The following is a 26,011-nucleotide window of genomic DNA, read 5'->3' on the forward strand; positions in this document are numbered from 1 at the left end:
GCCTTTGATCTCCCCCAGAAGAAGCTTTGTATATGGAAGACTGCTTTTGTAAAGTATACATATTTTAAATCTTCTTCCGGTAGCTTGTATCTATTTGGACTTTTAAAAAGTATTCTCAGACTTAGGGTAGATTTAATGTTTTCTAGAGGTTGTTTTCGGTCAACCTTAAGTCCCACTGCTAGTTCCCCTCTTCTGTATAGTTTTATTGAATCTGCCCTCCCTTACCTTGTAACAAGAGGAGACACACTGATACTCGTTTTTCTTTTTTACTTAACAATTAATTTGGTGTTTGGGCATTCTCTATCCTCAAATAATGCTGATGGGGTATTTTGTGCAGTTTTATTTCCCCTATCTTGTCCTACACCAGTTTTGAAGGAAACACTGGGAGATGGGGACCTAGTATAGTACCATTGTCTTCAGCAACCTGGAAGTCTCAGTGTGTATTTTGATTTTTTTTAAAAAGATCTGTTCAACTGCCTCTAACAAGCAGCTTTCTGGCCATCAGCACTGTAAATCTAAAGGTTATTGAGCACATAAAAGTACTGCTTCTTACCAACAAACACCACATGGGCCACCTCTAATGGCTGGTATTGAGAGTGAAAATCCATGGTTGGATTTTCAGAGAGTAGGCTACCTATTCTTGCTCTGGCGAAGGCTCCTTGTTTTGATACTCAATTGTCATTCTCAGTTTCACCACAACCTAGATGAGAAAAAAATTCTCCAAGAATTCTACCTGGAGGCAAAGGAGTTACAATAAATGGGTTTTTGCTTAGTACATGAATATATCACACTGAGACACCCTTTTCTCTCCTTACCCCCAGAACCCCCCACCATAATTAATATCCTGCCACTTACAAATTCATTGGAGCCAAAAGTTCAATCATGTGGACAGAAGTTGATCCCAGGCAATTTCTCTTTCATGTTGCCCTTGGGATAACATTTTTTACTATGAACTTTTTACAATTGGCTCCCAGCCTTGCCCAAACAACTCTTTAGGCCCTTTACCACTCTAAAGCTGTGTTTTCTGTGTTGAATTAAAAAAAGGTTAAAATATTATGTGAAAATATGGATTTAGAAACATTTGTTTCAATCCCTTCCCTGTAGCCAGGTCCACAATAGCCTCATGTTCCAAACAAATGATCAGAAATTAATTTCCTAGAGGTTAAATATCTAGCAGGGCTGGTCTCTAATAGGAAACAAATATAGTCTCTGGCTATAAAATTTCAGAATATATTAGTAGGATGGAAGAGATACTATCATTTTTAGGGATCCTTTCTCTGAAATTACCTCTTTTACCACCTTTTCCAAGGGAGGACTCCCAGATGGGCTTTAATTAGATAGACCCCTTGAATTTTTAGCTCACATTGTTTTAAGCTAAATTGGCTACTCTAGTTTCTTGTGAGTTCCCCTTGGAAAACTTCTGATGTAGATTAATCAACAAGATATTAAGCATTCCCTCTTCCTACTTGTGGGACCTGTGGGGTTAACTTTGGAGTGGTTGCCAGATGTCACCAGACAGATGTCTCCCTTGGAAATTTAAAATATCCCATGGTCCCCTTAGGAGTTCACTGCAGTGCCCTAGGGAATTTCAGCACATAGTTTGGGAACCACAGATATATAGCTTTGCATACTTTTCTCCTAACTCCTTCTCTCTCTGTGTGTATACTGTACACTCAGATGTTTTTGTGATCATACTATATACAATTTTATAAACTGTTTAAAAATTCCTGATCATGAAACATAAATTTTTTCCATGTCATCAAATATTCTATGTCACAATTTTTGATATTCCATTCATATATAAATACATACACACATACACATACATCAGGATTCATTAAATTAAGCTCCTATTGTTAGATACCTATGGTATCTATAACTCTCTTTTGCTATTATAAACAGTGCCTTGATGAACACATTAATAAATAAATCTTTACATACACCTACTATTGCTTTGCAGTAAATTCCTAGATATAGAATTGCTGAATCAAAGGGTATAAATGAGTTTTGCCCTCAGAAAATGGTGTAATAATTTATACTTCTTCCAGTCTTTTTTAAATATTTTTTTAGTTGTAGTTGGACACAATACCTTTATTTATTTATATTTATGTGCTGAGGATTGAACCCAGGGCCTCGCACGTGCTAGGTGAGCGCTCTACCACTGAGCCATAACCCCAGCCCACTTCGTCCAGTTTTAATTGTGAGTAAATATTACAGGCTTTTAATTTGCTGGGAAGAATTTTAATGTAAATGGTTATAGATTAAGATATCCAGATATTTTAGACACTGTGCTGAGCACTTTCACACATATGATATAATCTTATTTATATAACATCATTAATTCTTAACAATCTTGTAAAGTTGACATTATCATCCCTGTTTTACAGATGAAGAAATATGGATTTTAAAAAGATAAAATATTTTTTTTTGCAGATTATACAACCAAAATGTATAGCTGGGATTTAAATCCAGTTAGACCTATGATCTTATCACTATGTCACAGATAGCTCAACTACTTGAATGTCAAATCATCATCATCATCATCATCATCATCATCATCTTAAGGCCTGAAATTTCTGGAATACATCAAGCACTGTTTACATGTTTTAACATATTCAATCTTTAGTGACAAACCTATGAAGTACTGTCTACTCTTATCCTTGAGACACTGAGATGATGAGCTTCTCCAGGATCATACAGCTAGGATGTGATAGAGCTGGTATTCAAATCCAGGCAATGTGGCTTCACAGATTATGCCAGTAATGACCAAAGTATGATAGCTGGTAGAGTTGTGGAAGACTACATCAGAATCTTACCCTGAAGAAAAATGGCTTAATTAAGTCTCATAGATGAGTGAATGAGAGTTACTATCTAAGAAAATGTCTATCCAGCAATTTTCTAAAAACTATGAATCTAGGAATTTGCCTGTGAATTTCCTGTTCTTATATATCTGAAACCTTTATTCACTCAGCAATATCCAGCTTTATAAGTGGAATGCATAGAACCATGCTCTAGCCGGGTCTAAGGGACATGACTTGAGTGGAAATTCTTCCAATGAACTTGGTGACCCAAACTCCATTGGAGAAATGAAACCAAATTTCCCCCAAGTTATTTAGAAATGCTAAATATTATCAATTGAGATGGGCAAATTTTCCAAAGTAGTGTCTTATTGATGACCCTGACTTCAATGTTTTTTGGGTAAATGAAGCACCCTCATTGCTACTCATTATTTTAAGGCTTTTCTATAGTCTTACTTTGGTATTTAGACATTATTAAAATTATGCAGATTATGAGAAAGGGTTATATTTTTATGTCGTTTCTGTAAACACTCAAAATTCTTCTCTCTTACCTCCCTGCACAAGAAAACCAACTTAATGAGCCACAAAACATTTTTTAATGAATGGGAAAAATATTTTTAGTATTTTTATGCCAAAAATGCCTCATTAAAAACAAATGCTTTGGCAAGCAGATTTGAGTTTAATAAGAACTTCTGCCGAGCAGGGCCTTTATAACAAATCACTAGCATGTGTAACTGCTCCATCAGAAGAACGAGAAAACCATAAGAGGCTCTCACCTCCCTTTCTCATCCTTGGGCTACATCACAGCAATGTAATGAGTGTGACATGTGTGCACTTAAGGAGCACTGAAGGACATAGAGCCTGCTGCCTAGCTGCAAATAGGAAAAAATGTCTATATATGTCCAATATCGCTCAAAGTCCTAATGGATATGTTATATCATGAAAATTCATTTAGGTGAAATCTGTTTTCATCTAGATGTTTGCTTATCTTGGTACATGAATATTCTGCACTATTTTGTGTATTGTACAAGCCATAAGGGTGCAGGGTTGAGAGCCCTATGTACAAATTTAATTTCAAATAAAAGCCTCAATTCGTACTGACACTGTGTAACTTCTTTAGACTTTGGGCCTCAAAGAATAAGAAAGCAGAGTGCAGACGTGAAGGCAGGCAGTATGGGCTGATTTGGTCACAGAAACCATTGTTCCTCACTTTAGTGACACCCATCTCAGAGGCATAAAGTACTCACTTGTCCCCATTGAGGCCCCAGAAAGCACATCTGGGGTGACATGTTTGCAAGTTGCTCATAGTGTTTGCAGGTATTTTGAGCCAGGATCAGCTTTATCATCTGTGACCTATGCTTGGGGTTACAGCCATATTCACCCCTCCTGGATAAGGGTGAAATCACCAACAGTGATGACCTTACCAAGGTAGAAAATTACCCTGGAGAATGATCCTCCTTTGTAGAATGAGAAAGCATGAAATGATGACACAATTTCTCTTCAGGTGGTGATTTTCCACATCACTTAAGTTCTTCTCCAGCTTTTCCCACTGAGTCAGCCATGTTATCACTTGACTAATAGTAACAGTAGTTGTGGTTGACATTTATGGAGGTCTTACTCTGTGTCAGTCAATCACTGTGCTAAGCTCTGTCACATGCATTATCTCATTTCATCCTCAAGCCCTGCAAACTCAATACTATTAATTCCTCCATATTACAGATGAGGGAACTGTGGGCAATGAAGGTAAATTACTTGCCCTAAATTCTTTAGCTTGTAAGCAGAACTGGGATTCAAAGTAAATTTGTTTTCTGGTTTTAAGTTTCTTAACTAGTATTCACTGCATTGTGCAACCAGTTAATTACAAAATATACCTATCCCTAATCTATTTCCCCATAGAGGCATTCCTTTCAGAAATGTAAGGGGGAAAATGTATTTGTTCCCAAGTGCCATGGTTTGCTCTCCCAGTCAGCTCAACTCCTTCACTGGGAGGAAACTGACTCCCAAGACACTCATGTTTCCCGGCCAGCAAGCACAGGGCTGCAGTGGCCATCAAGCTTACCGTTAGGAAGTGGCGGTCCTTCACCTCGCGCCTCCTCTGGCTGTGAGCTGGAGGGTAGGCTGGCAGTGGTGGAGCAGCGATGGAAAGAGGGACAGCAGCTCTCTGCTCTCGGCGATCACTTCGGCTCCGGTGTTCTAACAGGGCAGAAAAGCAGCAATACTGAAATACACTTAGCATTTTCAATTTCTCTTTTCCCCTAGGGAGTATTAGCAAAAGGCTGTTAAAAAGAGTCATCTTTTATGAAGCTATATTATTTATATGCCAAATCAGATTTTCAGAATGGTTCCTACCTAAACTTTCACTTATGATCAGCGTCAAGTTAGACACATCCATTTCAGTGGGTCCATCTCATAATCTTTGTAGAAAATAGCTTACTTCTGAGTGCAGTGTGCCTCATTTCAAAACAACATGAGTATAAAAAATGTTGAGGACAATGGTGAAAGATCTGCTGCCGTTAATGCTGGCGTGAAAGTAGAAACAAACATATCAAAGCTGCCCAGGCTGGGCCCTGGAGCCAGCTCCCACTGGCTCAGGGCAACTCACTGCTCTGGATTCAGGAATTTGTGTGAGTCATTTTTTCAACAGTTGGCACCTGGAAATAGACCATGGTGGGAGTATTTATATCACAGAAATTGGTAAGTTCTACACAACAGGCCTTTTATTTATCTTATCATATTTTTTTCCCAGAAAACTGGGTGACCAGCACATAATTGTAGCCATCTAAGCCCTGTCACCCACACATGAAACTTTGAAATTCTGGACTCCCAGAGAAAGTAAGGCAATCCCAATGGCAATGTTTGTCTGATTTTGGAACAAAGCTATCATTTGTTTTTTTATTTTATTTTATTTTTTATTCTAACTTGTTATATATGACAGCAGAATGTATTACAATTCATATTCAAAGCTATCTTTTGAAAAAGCTAAGTATCTATGTGTGGGATTAAGGGATCCTGACTGTATTCATTGTGATAAGGCCCTGTGTTTGATCCTCAGCAACACACACACACACACACACACACTAAGAACACAGTTTAGTAGTTGTCCAGTATCTTATGTGCACCATCTCAACAACCCCACCAAATGGGCACTAATGCTCTCCCTCTTTTATAGATACCCAAACAGATTCAGGGAAGGTAAGTCATTGTGGAGCTATGAGTGGTACAGCCTTAGCTCAGTGTTTTGCTCTTGACTACTACTTAACCTGCAGGTACTGTAAGGTCCCACTGCACCTCACTCATTGGAGCAAGACGATTTAATTATAATTACATTTTACCACATTCCAATTCTTTGAATAATGATACCATAAAATAGAGTATTTGGTAACATATAAGATACTACCAAGTTTTCTTTCTTTTCTTTAGCTACGAAACAGAGCTAAGATGAGCCTATCAGGTAATGTCAGCTGCCCTATCATACCCATTTCTATACTTGTGTTGATAAAAATACCATCTCTCCATCTTTTAGTCTCTTTCACTAGAAATTGGCCCCTGGAAGAGAGAGATAATGTTTCATTGAGCTTTTGAACACAGGGTCTACAGTGTTTGTTACAAAATAGATTTTCAGAGTGTGTTTGTTGAGTAGCTAAATTAACAAATTAATGCTTTTGTTAAAACCCAGTTTAAAAAAAAATTGCAGTGCATTCCATATTCTGTATTTATTCTATAATTATAATGGGCTTTGTTGGTGGTACTCTCATTGCTAGGTGCTTCTCTGAGTCCCATTGCTTGTTTTGATCCACTTCCCTAATGCCGGTCAGATTCTTCTGATTCTCCTTTGCTTTATTCAGTGTGCTTAGTGGAACTAAGCACTCTCCAGCTTTCTGATTTTACATCCATGTCTGATGTGGCTGTCTGTGGGCCTCATCACCTGAACTGCTGACTTGGTATCTGTGCTAGGAAAATGTGATCATATTCCTCATCTCCAGTTGCTTGGGATTCTTTCCAAAAATGTTGGCTCCCATTTGCAATCAGAGGAAAGTCCTCAAAACCACATAGGTGGTCTTTGTTAAATTGCCTTCAGAGTCAATGTTTATCAGGAAGACATTTTGAGATAAATGTCTTCCTTGTTAAAGCGCCCACCTCCAATGCCACCCTCATTTTTCTCTGCAAGCCAAAAAAGCTTTTCTAAATGGGCAGCACAAGGAATACCTTTTACATTTTAAAACTCATCAAGAAAAGTAAAATAGAGGTATTATTGGTTAGGAAGAGGCAGAAGGAGGAGAGAAGTTAGGAGAGAGATATCAGCTCAATTTCCCATTCAATTGCTCCTCTCCCACACTGTCTTAAATATATCTTTTTCTTTGCCCTAGGCTGGGTGTAGGCAGGCTAGATTAATGGCTCTTTAGTAACATTTTTTGCCAGTGGTGTGGTAGGGAGAATACCTGTCTACTCGAACCTGAAACTGCAGTATCTATACAAAAGAAGCTTGGTTCTTATTCCCTTAGACCAATGAAACTGATCCCAGCCAGAAACTTTAAAGGAAAGGAAACATAAAATATAATTATCTCCTTATAGCTACTTATTAATCTCTCTTCCTATTTTATGAACATAAAACATGACATCACTTGACGCTCTTACTGGCTCTGAGCATTAAAGAATGCTGAGAAAAGGGGGAAAATAATTGGAATAATTTGAAATCAATAGAGATGCTGCTTCCTCTGGGGAGACTTCCTTGAAGCTCCTTGGCATGATTAGGCAGGTACCTTTCCTCTCAGCTCCCATTTCACAGGTAAGTATTAAACTTACCTGGTTACATGTCTGTCTCCCTCAGTAGACCAAGAATTCCTTGTGGGCAGAGACAACACTTTATTGCTTTTTGAATCCTGAGCTCCAGCACAATGCCTGGCCTTCGACAGTTTGTTGAGGGGGTTTGCTATTACGCAGGGCTCGAAGGCAGCCAATTTCTAGGTTTTTAATCTTGGTCCCCCAGCTCCCTCATTATAGCCTCATTTCCAAAAGGAACACAGAGTTGCAGCCACGGCAGCCTCCCTAGTCTGTGCTTCATCATCCACTCCCTCCCGATGGAAGCCAGCCTATTCCAGCTGTCCAAATAGAGAACCTACAGGAAAGCTCACTGCAGCATTTGCTGAGCCAGGCCATGTGTGAGAGGTCAGTATTATTCATGACCACCAGATGGCAGAAGTGGATTATGCTGATAGAAACACTGCTAAGCTACTGTGTTTCTTGGACAAGGTTAAAAAAAAAAGTCACTTTCTAATTTTAATTCTACACTGCATGTTTTTAATTCTATGATGTCTATAATTCCTGTTTATGGCTCTCTGCAGTGCTATTAAAACTACTACACCCAAGATTTGCTATTGAGCCAACCACAAAACAAGCCAGTCTGTGGAGGGCAAGACTCAGCTCCATAGTCTTCCATACAAACCCCAGGAGGCCCCATATCCCTCTCTCACTACCCCCAGGAGGAAGTTCAGAGAAAATTGATATTGGCACTTGCTATTCTTCAGTTCTGCCATTAAGTCCAAACCTGACAAAGCAGTGAAATGTGATAGCTTAAGAGCAGCTCAGTGTTATCTGGTTGAATCCATAAAAATCTAATCAGGGAGGACTGATTAATAATAATAAAGGGATAAAAAGAATTATGTCTAAAGGGCTAATGTTACTCAAGCTCTCCAGTGATCAGATCTGAGAAAGTATTTAGTGAGAATGATCAGATTTCTCTGTAGTCATCTTGTGCCCTCAATGCTTAATCAGTTTTCTGCAGAATTTGATTCATTTCCACAAACATTCATTGAGGACTATAGGCTGGGTTCATGCCAAGTACTTTGAATAAAATTAATTGATAAGATATTATCCTTTCCCTTGAGTTGCTCATGGATTAATGGTGGAAGACAAGCCCACGGTGGTTATGTATGACCAAAGGTTATAAGTGGCACGATGAAAGGATATTACAGGAATGGCAGGAGTGGAAATGAACATTTCCAGGTGGCTTGCACTAAAAATTTGTTGAAGAATTTTTTAGCCAACTATTAGTTGAAGTGAATGGAAAGCATGCCAGAGATACTTCTAGAAGACACTGATCCTTTCTCTTCATTATAAGTGTCACAGTATCTGTCATTGAAAAAACAAAGGGATTGTTTGAAATAATTGCTTTAGGGATATTAGTAGGTTAGCTCTTTCATTAAAAGGAAAAATGACAATAGGGGACAAGGCAGAAGCCACACAAATGTGGAAGAAAATAACCTAACAATATTTATCATCATTTTATTTCTCTGTCTTGATAATGGTATTAACATATTTCATATGCATCATATACTTTCAAAAAATACTATTCCTTAAAATAGTGTAGGGAATTTGGACCAAAGACAATAGGTGTGTAGACACCATCTGTCTCCATAGCAAGACTCCAAAGACCAAAAAAGCTAGCATGCCAACTTCTTATGTCCCATTTAGGGGTTTCTGAAAGGATGATGCTCAATTTTAACTCCTTTATCCCAGTCAAAATTGTTTGAAGGAAATCAAAAGTAACTAGCAAAAGAAAAAGCTATATTTCCACTTTGACTGCTATGTACCTATGTCTAGCAATGTCAGGACTGTGAGAGATATGTAAATACATATTTCCATGAAACACAGTGTACAGCAAGGAGGAAAAGAGCTCTCACTGAGGGTCCAGAGGCTCAGGTCTGAGTCCTGACACTACCTAACCTGCTCTGCATGACCCTGAGCAAGTTTTCCCATTGCTCTAGGCCTCCACGTGCCCCGCCCCCTTGTAGAATGAGGGTGTTGGTTCAGCTCACTGGTTCTCAACAGAAACAGAAGAGCCCTTGAAGGGCTTGTTCTGATTGTTAGAATGATTGGGCAGGAGTCTCAAGCATGACAGCCATACTGTGATGTATACGATGGTCAATGAAAAAGGATCCCAGGTCCCACACAATATTCAAATGTCCTATCTGAATGTCTTATAGGGAAAAAAACCTAGAACTTATTTTTGAGTTGAACCTAACTCCCTTATAAATTATAATCCAAAGTATTTTTTCTCTCATATCTAATATATGCTGAATGTACTGGTTTTTATGGTTGTGTCCTCTTGTCCCCCAGGAGTCCTTCATTTCTCTATGCTTATTGTTTGGAATGGTTTCTGATTGTCTTTATTTAATCAAAACTTATTTTAAAAATATCTATTTATTTTTTTTAGTTATAGGTGGACACAATATCTTTATTTTATTTTATGTGGTACTGAGGATCAAACCCAGTGCCTCACGTATGCTAGGTGAGCACTCTACCTCTGAGCCACAACCCCAGCCCCAAAACTTATTTTTGATAGGTACAAACATCTAACTGCTTTCACTTTCTTTTAATGTAGTTGTGACTGGGCATTTGCATATTGAATCATGTTATTATAAATTCTTTTCTTTTTAATATCTCTATTATCATATTTAGACACTAATTCTAATCTTATTTATTTATTTAAATTATTTTATTTTTCATATTCTTATTGGTGCATTATACTTGTACATAATGGTAGATTTGTTGTTACATATTCATACATGCACACAATCTAACAATATAATTTGGCCAATATCATTCTGTAGTATTTCCCCTAATAATATTAATTTTAATATGGGTGTAGGTAGGTTATATTACCCATAGATTTCAATTAGAATAGAAAAGGGAACATTTTGAGGTACTCTAACAAAGGGAGATGTTGGGACCGATGGGACCAAGGACCTCCAGATCGGGCAACCTCTGAGTTCTCTCCCGGAAAAGCCCCAAGCCTGGATCAGTTACCTCTGCGCAGGGCTTGCAGGCTCTGCCGGGCATGGCGGTGCAGCTCCTCCACACATGGGGGCCGGGTGGCCGGGAGGAAGATGTTTCGCTGCTGGTGCCAGGGTGCGCGGTAGTACACGCTCAGCTTACTCTCAATGTCCAGGTTGGAGACGGCTGCAAAACAAAGGGGCGAACAGGTATTAAACATCAGTGGCTTTAAGTTGTGTGTTTCATGGACTCTGGGGTCAGAGGTGGACAGGGAATGGAATCTGGGTGGAGTGGAAGTCCATGGACATGAAGAACTAACTCAAAGCTGGAGAAAAGTTTGAAAAAGATAGGGACAACCTTTGTCCCTGAGCCAAGGGATAGGAGACCCCAGGACACCAACCGCCTGCCTATGACCAGTTAACTTCCTCTCCATCCCTTGACTCCTTGCCCTCTTACAGTGGTTTGTCAACCTTGACAAGCCCATGGCCAATCCACTTGGAGGTGCAGGTGAGGGTGGGAATCCTGTCATCCAAGAATGTCAGGCAAGCGTCAGATATGAATGTGAAGTTTGCTTTAGCTCCAGCCTTCTGACCATAGGGCAGAAGTTGTAGTTCTGTATGCTGCTCCTGCTGTTCACCTGAACTTTGGCCCATTCCCTGCCCTGCTCTCTGTCCCTTGTGATTCCCTGGCCCTGAGGATTCCTTACTTTCCCTCCATCTCCCATTTTCATTGCTTGCTAGCTTTTGAAGTATTGTCCACTTTTCCTTTCACCCAGGGTAAGCACAGTTTTGAGGAGACCAGTTTGGGGGGGGGGGGCAATGGGTATTGAGAAAAGGAAATTGCAGACAATATGGTACTTGAGGCTCATCTAAGCGATTAAGGAAGGAAGTTCTCCTCATGCCACCCCTGGGAAAAACAGTATTTAACTCCCTACTGCTTTTACATACATGGTACCTAGGATGGAACTCCCCAACAGCTGAAGATGAAACCTTATGGAAGTAGGTGTTAGGAACCAGGAGGATTCTGATGAGGAAGTGGCTTCCCAGAGGAACTCAGGAGCACTGGGCAGTCTTGCAGCCTCAGGAATGGCGAGAACAGCCCCAGTTGGCTTCACTCTCCAAACCCGCTGTCCAGGCCTAGGCTGTTGGCCTGGGCTCACCCCACTCCCCCCAGTCTCATCCTCTCTTTCTGCTTCTTTTCCACTTTATCCAGTGTATGATTTGGAAGAGCTCTTCCCCACTGTTTACCCCTGTGCCCCAAACAGCCTTTTGATTCCTCTCTGTACCTTTTCTTTTTGAAGTCTGGCCTACCATTTCACTTTGAGAAACCTTACATGGAACAAGATACTCTACAGAAAATAAAGAAAGGAAAATGGAAAAGAAGGGAGAACATATTCATAGAAGTGGAATAGAAGAAAGAAAATGGGGGAAATGCAACCTTTTGATGATTAATTGCCTCCTTCCCCACCAAGTACCTAAGTTAGTCCTGAAGACAGAAGCTTTACTTATCCACCCTTGGAGGAATGCTTGGCCCAGTTCATTGACTGAGATTGACTAAAAAAAGCAGCAGCAGGGGCTGGGGTAGTGGCTCAGTGGTAGAGCACTTGCCTAGCACATGTGAGGCACATGAAAATAAATAAATAAAATAAGGTATGTGTCCAACTACAACTAAAAAATATTAAAAAAAGATGAGCAGCAGTCAATTCTGGTCCATGGGGTGGGGGGAGTCATTACCAAACTAAACAGAAGTGACTATGAATTCACGTGCTGGTGACAGCCTGGAGAAGGAATAGAACATAAAGTTTGCCTTTGAAAAAAGGGACAAGAAATTCAGTGGGAAGTCCCCAAAGCAGAAGGGCTTCTGAGGATCCCCCCTACCCCCAGGCCTGTATTTTTAGGCAGGGCTGATTCCAGGTGACTGGAGGTAAACCAGAAGACTCTTATAGCCCTTCAGTAGCTCAGTGCCACTGGTCAGAAGTTCAGGGTATTGGGTTTGACAACTCCTCAGAAACCAGGTCAAATGTCCATGGTTCCTCAAATCTTTGTGTGGGAAGAGCTGAACTCCTGTTATCTGTCTCAGTGTTGGTCTAAAGAAAAGACTTAGCAGAAGTGTTTGTCAAAAATTCAGAATTCTAACTCCCTGAGCCAGAATTGCCAAGAGTCCTGATAATCTGTATGTTTGTAAAGTGCCCTGAGGTTATTTTTATTATCAGGCAAGTTTGAGAAACACAAAACATCTTTTGAAGATGCCTTGGGATCATCTGGGAGTGAAAGGAATTGGGTACCGTGGGAGAAGGGAAGAGATTGCCAACAATGGAAATATCCATCCACTCATGAACATCTCCCAACCAGCTATTAGTGCTAGGTTCCTTGATGCTGGGATACAGCACAGAACAAACACAGAGGAATCCCTGCCCCTTTGGGCATATTTCCTCTGGCTTTGTATGAAAATGGTTTAGATATGATTCTGTCTGGAAGCAGTAGGTTAGGAGAAATGCCTTCTGGCATACTCTTTCTTTTCCCTAGGGTTGGTCTAAGACCTCTAAACTCTAGAGGCTCTAAATACCAAAAAGATTATAGTTCTTGCTCTTCTTTCTGCAGTAGATGATCCCAAATTTCAGAATAAATTAGCATATCATAAAATAAGGGCAAAGAAATTCAGCAACCTTTTTCCTCTTTGCTAAATATTAAATATGAAAAAAGTATTAATTTTAGTGTCCCTCCTTTGCTGTTGCCCTAAACACACTCCTACTGTGCCTATTGGGCAAGCCAGGGCTGAGTTTCTTGGCTGCTGAACTCTGCCTGCTGCTCAGAATTGTGGATTTTTCAGATGCAAAGACTAGCAAGCACATGAGTTCCAGTACGGGTGGCTAAGTCACAGCCTCCAGGAAGAACCAATCCTCACAAGAACACCTTTCAGGGCTAGGGGGTCCCCAGCTCTCCTTGTCCCAAATCATTTTCTTTCTCCACCGAGAAACTATAATGGATTTCTGCCATGCATTAGCAGGTGCACAGTTCACTCATTAGTTGCCACAGTGGTGACTCTCTCTTAGGGAAGGAAAACTCTTTCATGACTTTGCTTTCAGTTATGTCCTTTTGTCACAGAGCATTAACTAGTATTACATGTCCACTGGAGGTAGACAGACAGGCACTAATGGAATTCTTTCAGGGAAAACTATACCATTTTCTCTTTTAAAAAAATCAATTCCTGCTGGGCAGGTGGTGCATGCCTGTAATCCCAGTGGCTCAGGAGGCTGAGGCAGGAGAATCGTGAGTTCAAAAGCCAGCCTCAGCAACTTAATGAGCTGGCCCTAAGCAACTCAGTGAGATTCCATCTCTGAGTAAAATACAGAAAAAGCAGGGGCGGGAGATGTGGCTCAGTGGTTAACCACCCCTGGGTTCAATCCCAGGTACAAAAAAGAATCTATTCCTTTCCCTGAGTAACATTTCAACCCAAGTTGAATCCATTCATTCATAATTTTGCCCCACCACAGCCATGGCAGGGCTGTCCCACATCTTCAGGTTCACTTTGTCTTTCATTTTTTTAAATATATATTTTATAACTGTATTTATTTATTTATTTTTATGTGGTGCTGAGGATTGAACCCAGTGCCTCACCCATGCTAGGCAAGTGCTCTACCACTGAGCTATAGCCCCAGCCCCTTGTCTTCTACTTTTAACCATATCATGGCTGAACTATGCAGAAGAGCAAGCTTAGTGCCCTTAACCTTTTTTTTTTTGAAGAATAATATATTTTTTAAATATGTGGGCAAATAATACAGTCAAAGTCAATCATCCTAACAAATGATGATGATGGATTTGTATAAAATGCTAGACACAGAATGTCATAGTAGTACCGTTAACCTTTGTTCTCATAAAAATGGAACAAAGAAGCCAGTGTACAGTGTACACTTATAGGCTTGTACAGTGGTACAAGCCTATAATCCCAGCAGCTCTGGAGGCTGAGGCAGGAGGATCATGAGTTCAAAGCCAGCCTCAGCAATGGCGAGGCGCTAAGCAACTCAGTGAGACCCTGTTTCTAAATAAATAAAATAGAAAATAGGGCTGGGGATGTGGCTCAGTGGTTAAGTGCCCCCGAGTTCAATTCCTAGTACCCTTCCCCCACCCCCCAAAATAAAATGGAACAAAGAGAAGCAAGATTTTTCCTGTATTTATTTGGATATATCCGAGGTTCCCTCTGTGGTTGGCAGAATTCTAGGATGAAACCTAAGAGTCCTGCCCTCTCGGGTATATAACCTACATAATCCCCTCCTCCCGAGTGTGGGAAGAACCTGTGACTTGTGTTACATTATATGGCAAAAAGGATTTGAAGGTCCCTACTCAGTAGACTTTGAGTTAATCAATCAAGAGTCAAAGTATCATCTTAGATGGATCTGACCTAATCAGGTGAGCCCTTAAAAGAGACAAGAAGCAGCAGAAGAAAACTGCCATGTTGTGGAGAGGGCCTTTTGGCATAAAACAATGAACAGTCTCCAGATGCTAAGGGCTTGAGTCCTATAACCTCAAAGAACTTAATTGTGCCAATAACCACTGAACTAAGGAGAAGACCCCAGGCTTCAGATGAGAACACAGCCCCAGCTGGTATCTTGAGTTCAGCCCAGTGGAGCTCTGAGAAGAAGACATAGTTAGCTCACACCCACACTCTGCGTGTGTGTGTTTGTGTGTGTGTGTGTGTGTGTGTGTGTGTGTGTGTGTGTGTGGTACTGGGGATTGAACTCAGAGGTGCTTTACCACTGAGCTATATCACCAGCCCTTTTTATTTTCATTTTGAGACAGGGTCTTGCTAACTTGCTGAGGATCTCACTGAGTTGCTGAGACTGTTCTTGAAATTCAGATCTTCCTACCTCAGCCTCCCAAATTTCTGGGATTACAGATGTGTGCCACCACACCCAAAACACCCCCAGACTCTCAACCCCTGGGTATTGCAAGATAATAAATGGATTATTATTATTATTATTTGGTACCCAGTGATGCTTAACCACTGAGCCATATCCTCAGCCCTTTATTTAGAGACAGGGTATCACTGAGTTGCTTAGGGACTCATTAAGTTGCTAAGGATGGCTTTGAACTCACGATCCTCCTGCCTCAGCCTCCCAAGCTGCTGGGATGACAGGCATGGGCCACCTCACTTGGCCTGGATTTGTCTTATACTGTTTTTAATAATTTGTTATGCAATAATAGAAATAATAATGGAGAACTTATGCACCCTCCTACTATTTTATCTACCTCCCTAGAGTCAGTCAGTCACTTTCTTTGTCATCTGTTCCCCTCTGTTACTGCTCCACAGGAAGGGGTAGATAATGGCAAGGGTGACAATTTGAGATAGGGCTATACGTTTCATTTTTTTGCTCTCTACAATAGGAAAAAGGCTATTTGTGTGTATCATTTCTCCCATCTAAGACTGTGAGCTCTTAAGTGGAGCTCCAACCACGTGCCAAGCTCTAGGCCGGGTGCATTCTATCCATAATATCACTATCCCCTATACAACTCACATTACCCCATCTATAGACAAGGAAACAGAAGCTCAGAGAAAGTAAGCACATTTCCAAAGTCATAACACCTGGTAAAGAGAATATCTGGGGTTAGAAACCTTCTCTGGCTTCCTAGCTGCATCTCTCTAAGTTCACCTAGGCTGAAGGTGATTGGGGTGAGGGAGGGGCGGTGAGCTATCTGCTGCATAAAAAGTAAATAAGAAAGCCTGGGGTTGTGACTCAGTGGTAGAGTGCTTGCCTTGCATAGTTGAGGCCCTGGGTTCGATCCTCAGCACCACATAAAAATAAATAAACAAAATTAAGGTATTGTGTCCATCTACAACTAAAAAAAAAATATCTTAAAAAAGTATATAGGAAAGGATTCTGCCATTCTTGGTATCATCCACAGCATTAGGTGTAACCAAGAATGGAATGAATCTTCCAGGCAGTGCCCAGAAGGAAGTTGGGACGATTTGTTACATTCCAGAAAGACAAACAGCCCTGCAAGCAGACACCACAAAACCAAACTGCTGAAAGAAAATGCCATCATAGGAAATGTCCTCAGGGCAGTGAAAAGTCTTTATAGACTTATCTCACTTCATTCCCCTGGCAAAACACTGGAGATAATGGAGTTGTCTAGATCTTGATTCAGAGTGACGTGGATGAAAGTGTGGATATGGTCACTGAGCTCCTTGGAAATGAGCTGACTTCGACATTGAGAAAACTAATGGCCACCACTCCCTTAGAAAAGCCAGGCCCATTTCCAAGAGCAGGAGGAGACTTGGTTTTAGGAACTATTGAGAAGGGGGAAAAATCAGGAGCAATCTCCAGCCCCCAATATCCCCCTGCCCTGCTAAAATTGACACTTAATTGATTGTGCCTGTTCTGGCCTCATGAGCTTCTTGCTTCCTTAAAATTTATTACCCCCGAGAGAAATGCAAAATGCTTATTATTGACCTCCCTTCCTAGGGAGTCACCCTATCTCAATCTCTACCCCTGCCACTTGTTTTTCACCATCTCTACTCCTGCTTTGTTCTCCCAGGCTCTCCAGAATTTAAAAGGGGGGAGATAACAGCTAAAATCAAAGTTTGAACGATGCATATGGTGAAAATATCATAAAAATATGCCAAATGAATCAGAAATGGAATTTTCATCCCTTCGAAGGAGAAAAGGCAGTTTTTGTTCTTTTTAGATATACATGACAGTAGAATGTACTTTGTCATAATCATACATACATGGAGTATAACTTCCTATTCTTGTGGCTGTACATGATGTGGAGTTATACTGACCATATATTCATATATGAGCATAGGAAAGTTATGTCTAATTCACTCCACTGTCTTTTCTATTCCCACACCCCCTCCCTTTCCTTCATTCCCCTTTGTCTAATCCAGTGGAATTCTATTCCCCCCCCCCCATGCTTATTGTGTATTAGCATCCACATATCAGAGAGAACATTTGGCCTTTGGTTCTTTGGGATTGGCTTATTTCACTTAGCATGAGAGTCTCCAGTTACATCCATTTACCAGCAAATACCATAGCTTCATTCTGAGAGAAGGCATTTAAAAATGTTCTTAGAGTGTTTACAGGACACACTTAGCCACACACACCTTTGCTAACCTTCCTTCCTGCCCTTCTATCCATTATTTTCACACACATCACCATTTTTTTTGGGGGGGGGGGCAGGAACACATCCCTAAACAAACTATCCATTCTGATGGCCCATAATAGAAAGCAATGAGGAATATTAGATGTTGATACAATGGTAAGTGTCTGATACAGTGTCACAGATATCTATCTAGGTTGCTCTGTGGTTCCCTGCTATGCTGAAGCCATTCTCAGCAGCCATCAGCTTGGTGAGCAAAATGTTGGTGAGCAGTCTGTTGCTGCTGCCTGAGTTTTCAGATCAGCTGGGAGAATGGGGAGGGGATTTCACCAAATGAGACCATTCATTCCAACCAGCTTTTCCTTCTTTGGCAACCAGCCTTGCCCACTCTGCGTGGTAGCTCAGAGGAGAGAGCAGGGTAGGGTACAGGGACAATAAGAACCACCAAGGCTCCTGCCACCTGCAGAGAAGTCCAAAACCAAAGCCAGGTTTTCTGACATTGCCCCTGCTGAGCTTCCTTTTCTGTATTACCACAACAATTGAGACTTGTTCTCCACCAGGGACAAAGCATCTAGTAGAGACCCCCTTTACATCAGAAAGATCTAAATTTCCTAACAATTTCCATCACACCAGAAAACAATCCAAAACCTACAGAATAGAAGAATATGTCTGTGTGTTTATACACTAAAAGAATCTAGAATGATTTTGCTCATAGAAATAGTTTTTCCCAATTTCTAAAACAAAATGATGCTTCATACCAGGAGGGCTGTTAATTGTTACTGTTGTTATTTTAATGTCAGGCACCTGTGGAAAGACCATTAGAAGCCTGCATTCTTGGTGCAGTTCTGTTACCATATGGCCTTGTGCAAATCATTGAACACGTCTAGAGCTCCAGTTCCCCATCTTTATAAATGAGGGGTTGGCATCTTTGGTTCTTGTCCTGCTCTGTTTGACTGCATCTGCTTTCTACCAGTCACCAAAATCTACCCAGAAAGACTGTTAAAACAATGGCAGTTTGGGCTGGGGGGTGGAAAAAATAGGGATTGATCACAGGAGCAATGGAATCCAGAGCAAGTCACTGAACTCTTTACCTTTAAGTATGATATTAGCCATGGACTTTAAGGGGGCCTCTGTCCCCTACTCTGTGAAATGGGAATCATAGAGCCTTCACAGAATAGTACAAAGGTTCCAGTGAAATGATAAAGTCCCTGGCCAGGGGGCCAGGAGCAGGGTCCAAGTTCAAATGAGGAAAAGTCTGGAGCTCTCCAAGGTTATTTATTCTTTCATTCATTTTTAACTTCTCCTGTCTTCTTAGTGGGTGAAATATAAACAAAGATGAGGCTGCTAGAGATCAGTCTTTGGGCATTGTACATTCTAGAAACTGAAAAGAAACCTGCCCATAAATGAAGAGACTATGACCTCTCTGTCAGGCCCAGTATCCCCGGTCTCTGCTATCTGTTGACTAGGGTATCATTTATTGTAATGACTTGGAGGTACTAACTCTCAAAGTTAGGGCTGCAATACTAGACATTTCCTTAGATGCAGTTTATAATTTACTTGTTTATCTTTGGGTCATCTGCTAACATGTTCTACACCATGCACTTCCTCCAGAATATAAGCACAGAATCATGTCACAGCTCTGCTACTATTTTAAGAAAATTCCTTTAGGAATATAACAGAGTCATTGGATTCCACTGATGGAAGGGACCTCGGAAATTTTGGAGTTCTGCACTTTTTTCAAACTGCAAGGCATGACTCATTAGTGGACTGTGAAATCCATTCAGCAGGTCAAGATGAACATTAAAAAAATGAAATAGAATAGAGTAGAACAGAAAATATTCCAGTGCATTGTATTTTTTTATAAAGCTATTGTCTATTGTTTCTGGTGTGTGTGTGTGTGTGTGTGTACTTGGTTGTGATGGAAAATCCATTTCTTACTCTGGATAGCAGTCAAAACACTGCAAAAGCCACTGTTTAGGAAGCCCCTCTCATATTTTTATGAGGAGACCCACGTCCAAAGATTTGACCCAAAATCACATAGCTGAGTTTTGTCAGAGGCAGAAATCAAAGCCCTGGTCTTCTGACCCTGGGTTCCAGGGCTGGCTTCTGTGCCCTAAATGTCTCTCAGTCATTATTTGCTGCCTATCACTTTTAATAGGTTGTCCTTTGACAAAACAAAAAAACTTCATCCAGACTCTATGAAACCAGCCATTTTATTTCAGGATTCCAGAAGCTCTTCAGTCCAGGGAGCAAATCTTGGGATGAACCAGCCACAGAAACCAAAGTTTTCCCTGAGTGCCCCAAAGGCCACTCCTGCCAAGAGCTACTCTGAGGGTACTATATCTGTATTTACTAGAAACAAGTATAGCTACATTGAGGCAAATGGTATACATGTTATCATGGGAAGATGATACCAATGAAAAGCCTTTGTTACAGTAATGGGAAAATATACACTCTTTTTTTTTTCTTTCCAGTTAAAGACACAAACCTGGGTAACATGTAGCTGCTCCATATATGAAATATATGAATTCCTTTCCTTTCTTATATGCTGTCTCTCTGCATTCTGAGCTTTCCAGAACAAACAACCCAGAACAGGATTGGCCCAGGGAAGAAGAAGGGTGTAATTTGATTTCTTTGGTTCCCTTGTGTATCTAGAATGCTCCTAACACTTGCCATCTACTATCCTCCAAGACTATCTTCCAACAGAAGCTTCCCATCTCCACCCCACCTCCAAGCTTCCCTCTGAGTTGCTGTGATACTGTTTTCACCTTTTCTATGCACTCCTGGCAGACTTCCTTAGATGGTTATGTACACATATCTTAGCTCTGTAACCACGTCCACACACCCCTGTCAAGAGAAGTCACATCTTATACTTCTTTATAATCCTGGCAATGCCAGGCACTGTCCCATGTAAATGCTTAAAAGAATTGTGTTTGATTGCTTGTGTTGCTTGTTAATGATTCCCTGTAGAGTTTGGCAGGGAGATGAAATTGGCACGAATAGCTCAAGTGAGGTTTTGCACCACTATGGGTTTTATTTATCTACAGAATAACAATAGATGAAATTTAGATCTGATATAAAGGAGGAATTCTCAACCACAGGAGTCTAGAGAGGGGATAGACTATTATCAAAAGAGGTTAGGGCGAAGGCCAGTGCTCTCTCTGATATGCGGATGCTGACTCACAATAGGTGGGGGTTGGGAGGGAGTGGAGGATCACCAGATTGGATAGGGGAGAATGAAGGGAAGGGAGGGCGGATGGGAATAGGAAAAACAATAGAATGAATGGCACATAACTCTCCTATGTTCACGTGAATACATGACCAGTATAAGTAACTCCATAGCATGCACAACCACAAGAATGGGAAGTTATACTCCATGTATGTATGATATGTCAGAATACATTCTACTATCATGCATAACTAAAAAGAACAAATAAAATTTTTTAAACTCTTTTTTTTTTTTTTTAGGGAGAAGGGGTGGAGAGGGGAGCCTGGCAGCAAACAGAAGAAAGCAAAAACAGAAGGGCTGGGAAAGCAAGTAAGGAGGGCATAGTCTTGCATGGAGAGTACACATTATATGGCCTAAAGATGTTTTAGAAGACCCTCTAAGCTATAGACAGCACTGACTTAGGGAAGTACTAACTACATTTGTTTGATTAGCACAGGGAATTGAACCCAGGGGCTCTTAATCACTGAGCCACATCCTGAGGACTCCCCACATTTTGTTTTGAGACAGGGTCTCACTAAGTTGCTTAGGGCCTCGTTAAGTTGCTGAGGCTGGCCTTGAACTTTCAATCCTCTTACCTCAGCCTCCTGAGTCACTGGGACTACAAGCATGTGCCACCTTGCCTGGCTTTAACTTGATTTTTAAGCAAGAAAACTTATTAGATGAAGTTGACATGTCTAGCAGCCCAAGAAATCTGGACATTCATTTATGTTCACACGCTTGGATTGAGCAGCTACTTTTTTGAAGCTTTGGTCTAGGAATCAAGGGACACATAGATATCCAAGGCAGAGTCCCTGTCATTAAGTGCTTATGGTCTAGGATTTATTCATTCACTCATTCTTTTGTTCTTTTTCCTTTCTTTCAAACATTTATTACATCCAGTATATATTAAGTAAAAAGGGCTACAAAGATTAAAATTCTCTATTACACACACACACACACAAACACGCAGTCACTTAATAAAATATAATTTTTGAAGACTTCTTCTCCTATTCCAATAAAACAGTAGAATTCTGTGGAAAGTTAATTAAAAAAAACTAAAATAGGAGAAAAAAACATTGATAATCCTGTCACCTAATACCACTATCAGCTCACCAGCATGACTCCAAGAAGTTAGTTTTCTTGTGCATTTTTATATAGTTAACATATAACATATATGCCACCTTGAATACTTTTTAAAAGTAAAAGAATTTCCCTTGTGAATAAAACTGTTCATCTAATTCCTCAGAAACAATATTTATTAACAGCTGCACAATATTTTACCACACAGATATATTATAGTTTAGTCATTCTCCTAGCATTGGGACGTTAGATTAGTTCCAATTTATAAAACAGACTGCAATGAACATCTCTTTTCAAAAATCTTTACCTAGTTCATAGTTTCCACTGACTGAATGTTCCATGAAGTGAACTGGAAATTTTGCTATCCTTAGCATGAAGTGGGCTCTCCTTTCCCTGCCAATTTGCAACAGAGGCTATCAGGGCACTGTATGTGTATGTATATGTGTATGTATATGTGTATGTGTATATATATATATATATATATATATATATATATATATATATATATATTTTTTTTTTTTTAAAAACTATATATATACCAAGTTATATCCTTTTAAAACACCCAACACTAAGGTGACAATTGATAGGCAAATAGCAATCATATAGTCTAAGCTATCATATCCACAGATCATACATAATAGGTAAAGGATTCATATTTGTTTTTTGTCAAAATGTATCATTCCTGGCTCAACAGTGCTGCTGGAAATATTTGTTCTGAACAAGGAACCATCATTATATGAGAGGCTATATGGATGCAAACCATGTTGTCAGGAAACTTAGGAGGCTACCCTCAAAGACAGACCTAAACATTAACATAATAGTTGAAAGCATTGCTTCGCAAACTCCAACATGCCTAAGAATCACCTAGAGACCTTGGTTTAAAAAAAAAAAAATTTTAACCCAGCACCAGAGATTCTGATGCATTAGATCTGGGATGGAGTCCAAGAATTTGCATTTCTAATGAGGCCCCAGGGGATGCTGATGTTGTCAGTTGGTGGACCACCGAGACTAAGGCAACAAGGTAGGTATTACATTGAACCATATTAAATTGGTGATATTTGACCATTTTGGCCTACAAAAGTTCTCTCAATAGTTCCATCCAAGGGCTGGGGATGTGGCTCAAGCAGTAGCATGCTCGCCTGGCATGCGCGGGGCGCTGGGTTTGATCCTCAGCACCACATAAAAATAAAATAAAGATGTTATGTCCACTGAAAACTAAAAAATAAATATTAAAAAATTCTCTCTCTCTCTCTCAAAAAAATAGTCCCATCCAATAGTTAGATAAACCCAAAGGTTACCTTTAGCAGAGGTTACCTTTAGATGGAGGTTGTTAAAACAGCAACTGGGACTGAGAATAATCAACCCACCAACAAGTCATAAACTCTTTGTTCCAACTTTCCAGGATTCCATGCCTGAGCTTCAACCTCAGTAGGAGACATGGAGGCTTGGCCCAGTCCATGCTTCATGAGCCCACATTCTCTGAAGAGACACTGGCAGTACTACCAGTTTGCAAATAAGTTAAAGCACAGAAAAGATAATACTGATCAGAAATAAGGAATTTGATCTTTCAGGAGAGACAAATTGACAGTGAAGAAAGACTTTCAAGATTCCAAGAACACTTTAAAAATAAAACCCCTTTGAGAATGTCATAAATCTGTTTCTATTGTTTGCAAAGAAACATATGAAATCGATTGCAGGGAAGACCATGAGAGTCAGCCTTTGGCACTCCTGACCCCTTGAAAGCAGGCTCTTCTTGAGGGAATACAGAAAGGAAAGAAGTCACCGTACCCACAAAAATTAGTATATTTTAAAGTCCTTTCATTCCTGCTCAAACTAAGATGTAATGTTATAACGTGACTTACGACATTCCAGAGAAGAAAATGGAGCTGGCACGAGAGAGGCAGGTCAGAATAAGCCTGGGAAGATTCCCCTTTCTGTTTAGGAAACAGTGCATGCAACCATTGAATACACAAGGAAGAAGGGTCCTATTTCCCAATATGGTGCATGAAGCCTCTTTGGTCCTTAAGGACAGATGCACTTGGCTTGGTTTGACTGTGAAGCATTAAGGTAATTAGCAAGTGACATCCAAGTATATATGCTAATAAATCTCCCTGGTACAGGTTAGTCTCTTAAAATTTACTTACAGATCATCAGCAATGATGGAAGAATTTTTAATACTTTTAATAGGTCCCATATACCCCCTCCACTACACTTACTTATAACTATTACTTGCTAATTAGTATCTTCATAGGCAGAAAATAAGTAATGTCCCTTGTTGGGCCAACAAAGAAGCTATAATACATGAGCCTGCAAGCCAAAAGGCATTCTTCTCCAAGGGCCTTTCCACCCCCAAAGCCTAAATATTTGTAATGAGTTCTTTGCTCACCATAAAGACATGGCTAGATGAGTGGCGATTATTTAATCCAGGACATATTCAATCTGGTGTCAGAAAAGATGGATTCCCCTGTGACTCAATTAGCCTGGGTCTAGCTGAGTTTGCAGAGATACCTAGGGAGGTGTCCCAGATTCCTCTTGCACAATTGCTGCCCTACTCTTGGAATCAGCCCTTTCTTCAAGAAGCCCTGGCTGCTCTTAGATACAGCAGCCTTTAGATACCATACTCTGCATACCAGGGGATTCATTGTTGCTAGGTTGTCATTGATTCTAGGTTTCTTCAGTAGACACAACTAGAAAGCAGGTAATCTTCAGAAGGTGAAAAAAAAATCATGGTTTAAACTGCTACTTCCAATTTAAGTCTAAGATTACAGGTTTTAATTTAACTTCCTTGATTTCATAATTGATCTCTTTTTTCTTATGCTGAAAAATCTTGAATCCTAATGACAGTGACATGATTACTTATTTGAATAGTTGCAAAATGACTGCAATAAGACAAATGAATTCAGTGTTAGATTTTTTCCCCTTTGTCTTTAGGGCATCTTCTACTCAAAAAATATACAATAAAGGGTCTTTTGTTTGAAAGTCTCATGAAATGATTGAAGGTGCTCAATGTGATAATGCTAAGGTCTCATATATTCCTTTGGGTACATAAAATGAGAAAACTGTGAGACACTCCCAGCCGCCATTCAGGTGGTTCTAGTTCATGAATAACTAAAATCCATTGAAAGTTCCTGCATTTTAAATTTACAATTCGTCAGAGGAAAAATCTACAAGCTTTCTTGCCCTTCACACTCATCTGCCCCACATGCTGTCATATCTAGACAACTAAGAGCTCCTCCCCCTTCCTTCCCCATCTCCATCTCTGGTGAACTCTGCCACTGGCCCTCAGAGGAGATGGGCTGGCTCTGTTGAGTAACAGCACAGAGAAGCCCACGCAGTGATGAGGACAGCCTTTGATCTCCAGAAAACTTGAAAACTCAAGCCTGGAGGTCTTGGCATTTATCCCAGAGATCAAACACTTATGTTGGCACCTGCAGGAAAAGGGAAATGAGCTAGCCTTTTTTGAATCCAGAGCCTATGATGAAAACTCCACAAGCAATGGCAGAATCTGCCAAAGGCCATGGGCCCATCTGAAGCTGTGAGGAGCCTCCATGAGGATTTCTTTACCAAGGATTGGTGAGTGGACCACACACAGGGATCAGACAACTTCACCCACGAGTGACTGTGAATGAGCCTAAATACCAAGAAACTAGGTTGAATCATATGAAACTGACATTTTTATAGGCAAAAAATAATTGGTTATCAGCAATTTATTATGGTTGAACTTTATAGCTTTTAAGTAAGCAAATGAGGACCCAAGAAATTCAATACTCTTTCAACACAGATAAATAGCACCCTACTTCTCCTCCCAAGTTGAAGGTATTTCTGTTGCATTTCTCTTCTCAGTTGATTTGCTAAGGAGGAAGGCCAAGTTGGGGAGAGAAGAGTTAAGGCAAGCAACTGATTCTAGAGGGTCATGTTAGAGAACAAAGGTCTTGGGTCCCAGTGTTGGCTAGCAAGGTACAGAGGCTCACCAGCAGAATTCGACCCCAGTCCTTCTGTCTTAGTCAGTTTTGCATTGCTGTGACCAAAATTCCTGACAAGAACAACTTAAAAGA

General features: G+C 40.4%; 1 protein-coding gene across 2 annotated transcripts in view; it reads right to left on the bottom strand.

Moving 5' to 3' along the window:
• Nucleotides 1-26,011, bottom strand: part of Nhs (NHS actin remodeling regulator) — a 342,309-nt gene that overhangs the window by 40,248 nt on the left and 276,050 nt on the right. For both annotated transcript variants that reach the window (XM_058572561.1, XM_046424246.2), the window contains exons 2-3: nucleotides 10,605-10,757; nucleotides 4,858-4,991 (exon numbers count right to left, since the gene is read on the bottom strand). In XM_058572561.1, the coding sequence (XP_058428544.1) occupies nucleotides 4,858-4,991; nucleotides 10,605-10,757 (287 nt within the window). The remainder of the gene's footprint in view (nucleotides 1-4,857; nucleotides 4,992-10,604; nucleotides 10,758-26,011) is intronic.

The sequence above is a fragment of the Marmota monax genome, unplaced genomic scaffold, assembly GCF_021218885.2.
Source record: "Marmota monax isolate L192 unplaced genomic scaffold, Marmota_monax_Labrador192_F-V1.1 WCK01_AAM20220418_F8-fsc00089, whole genome shotgun sequence".
Lineage (NCBI taxonomy): Eukaryota > Metazoa > Chordata > Mammalia > Rodentia > Sciuridae > Marmota > Marmota monax.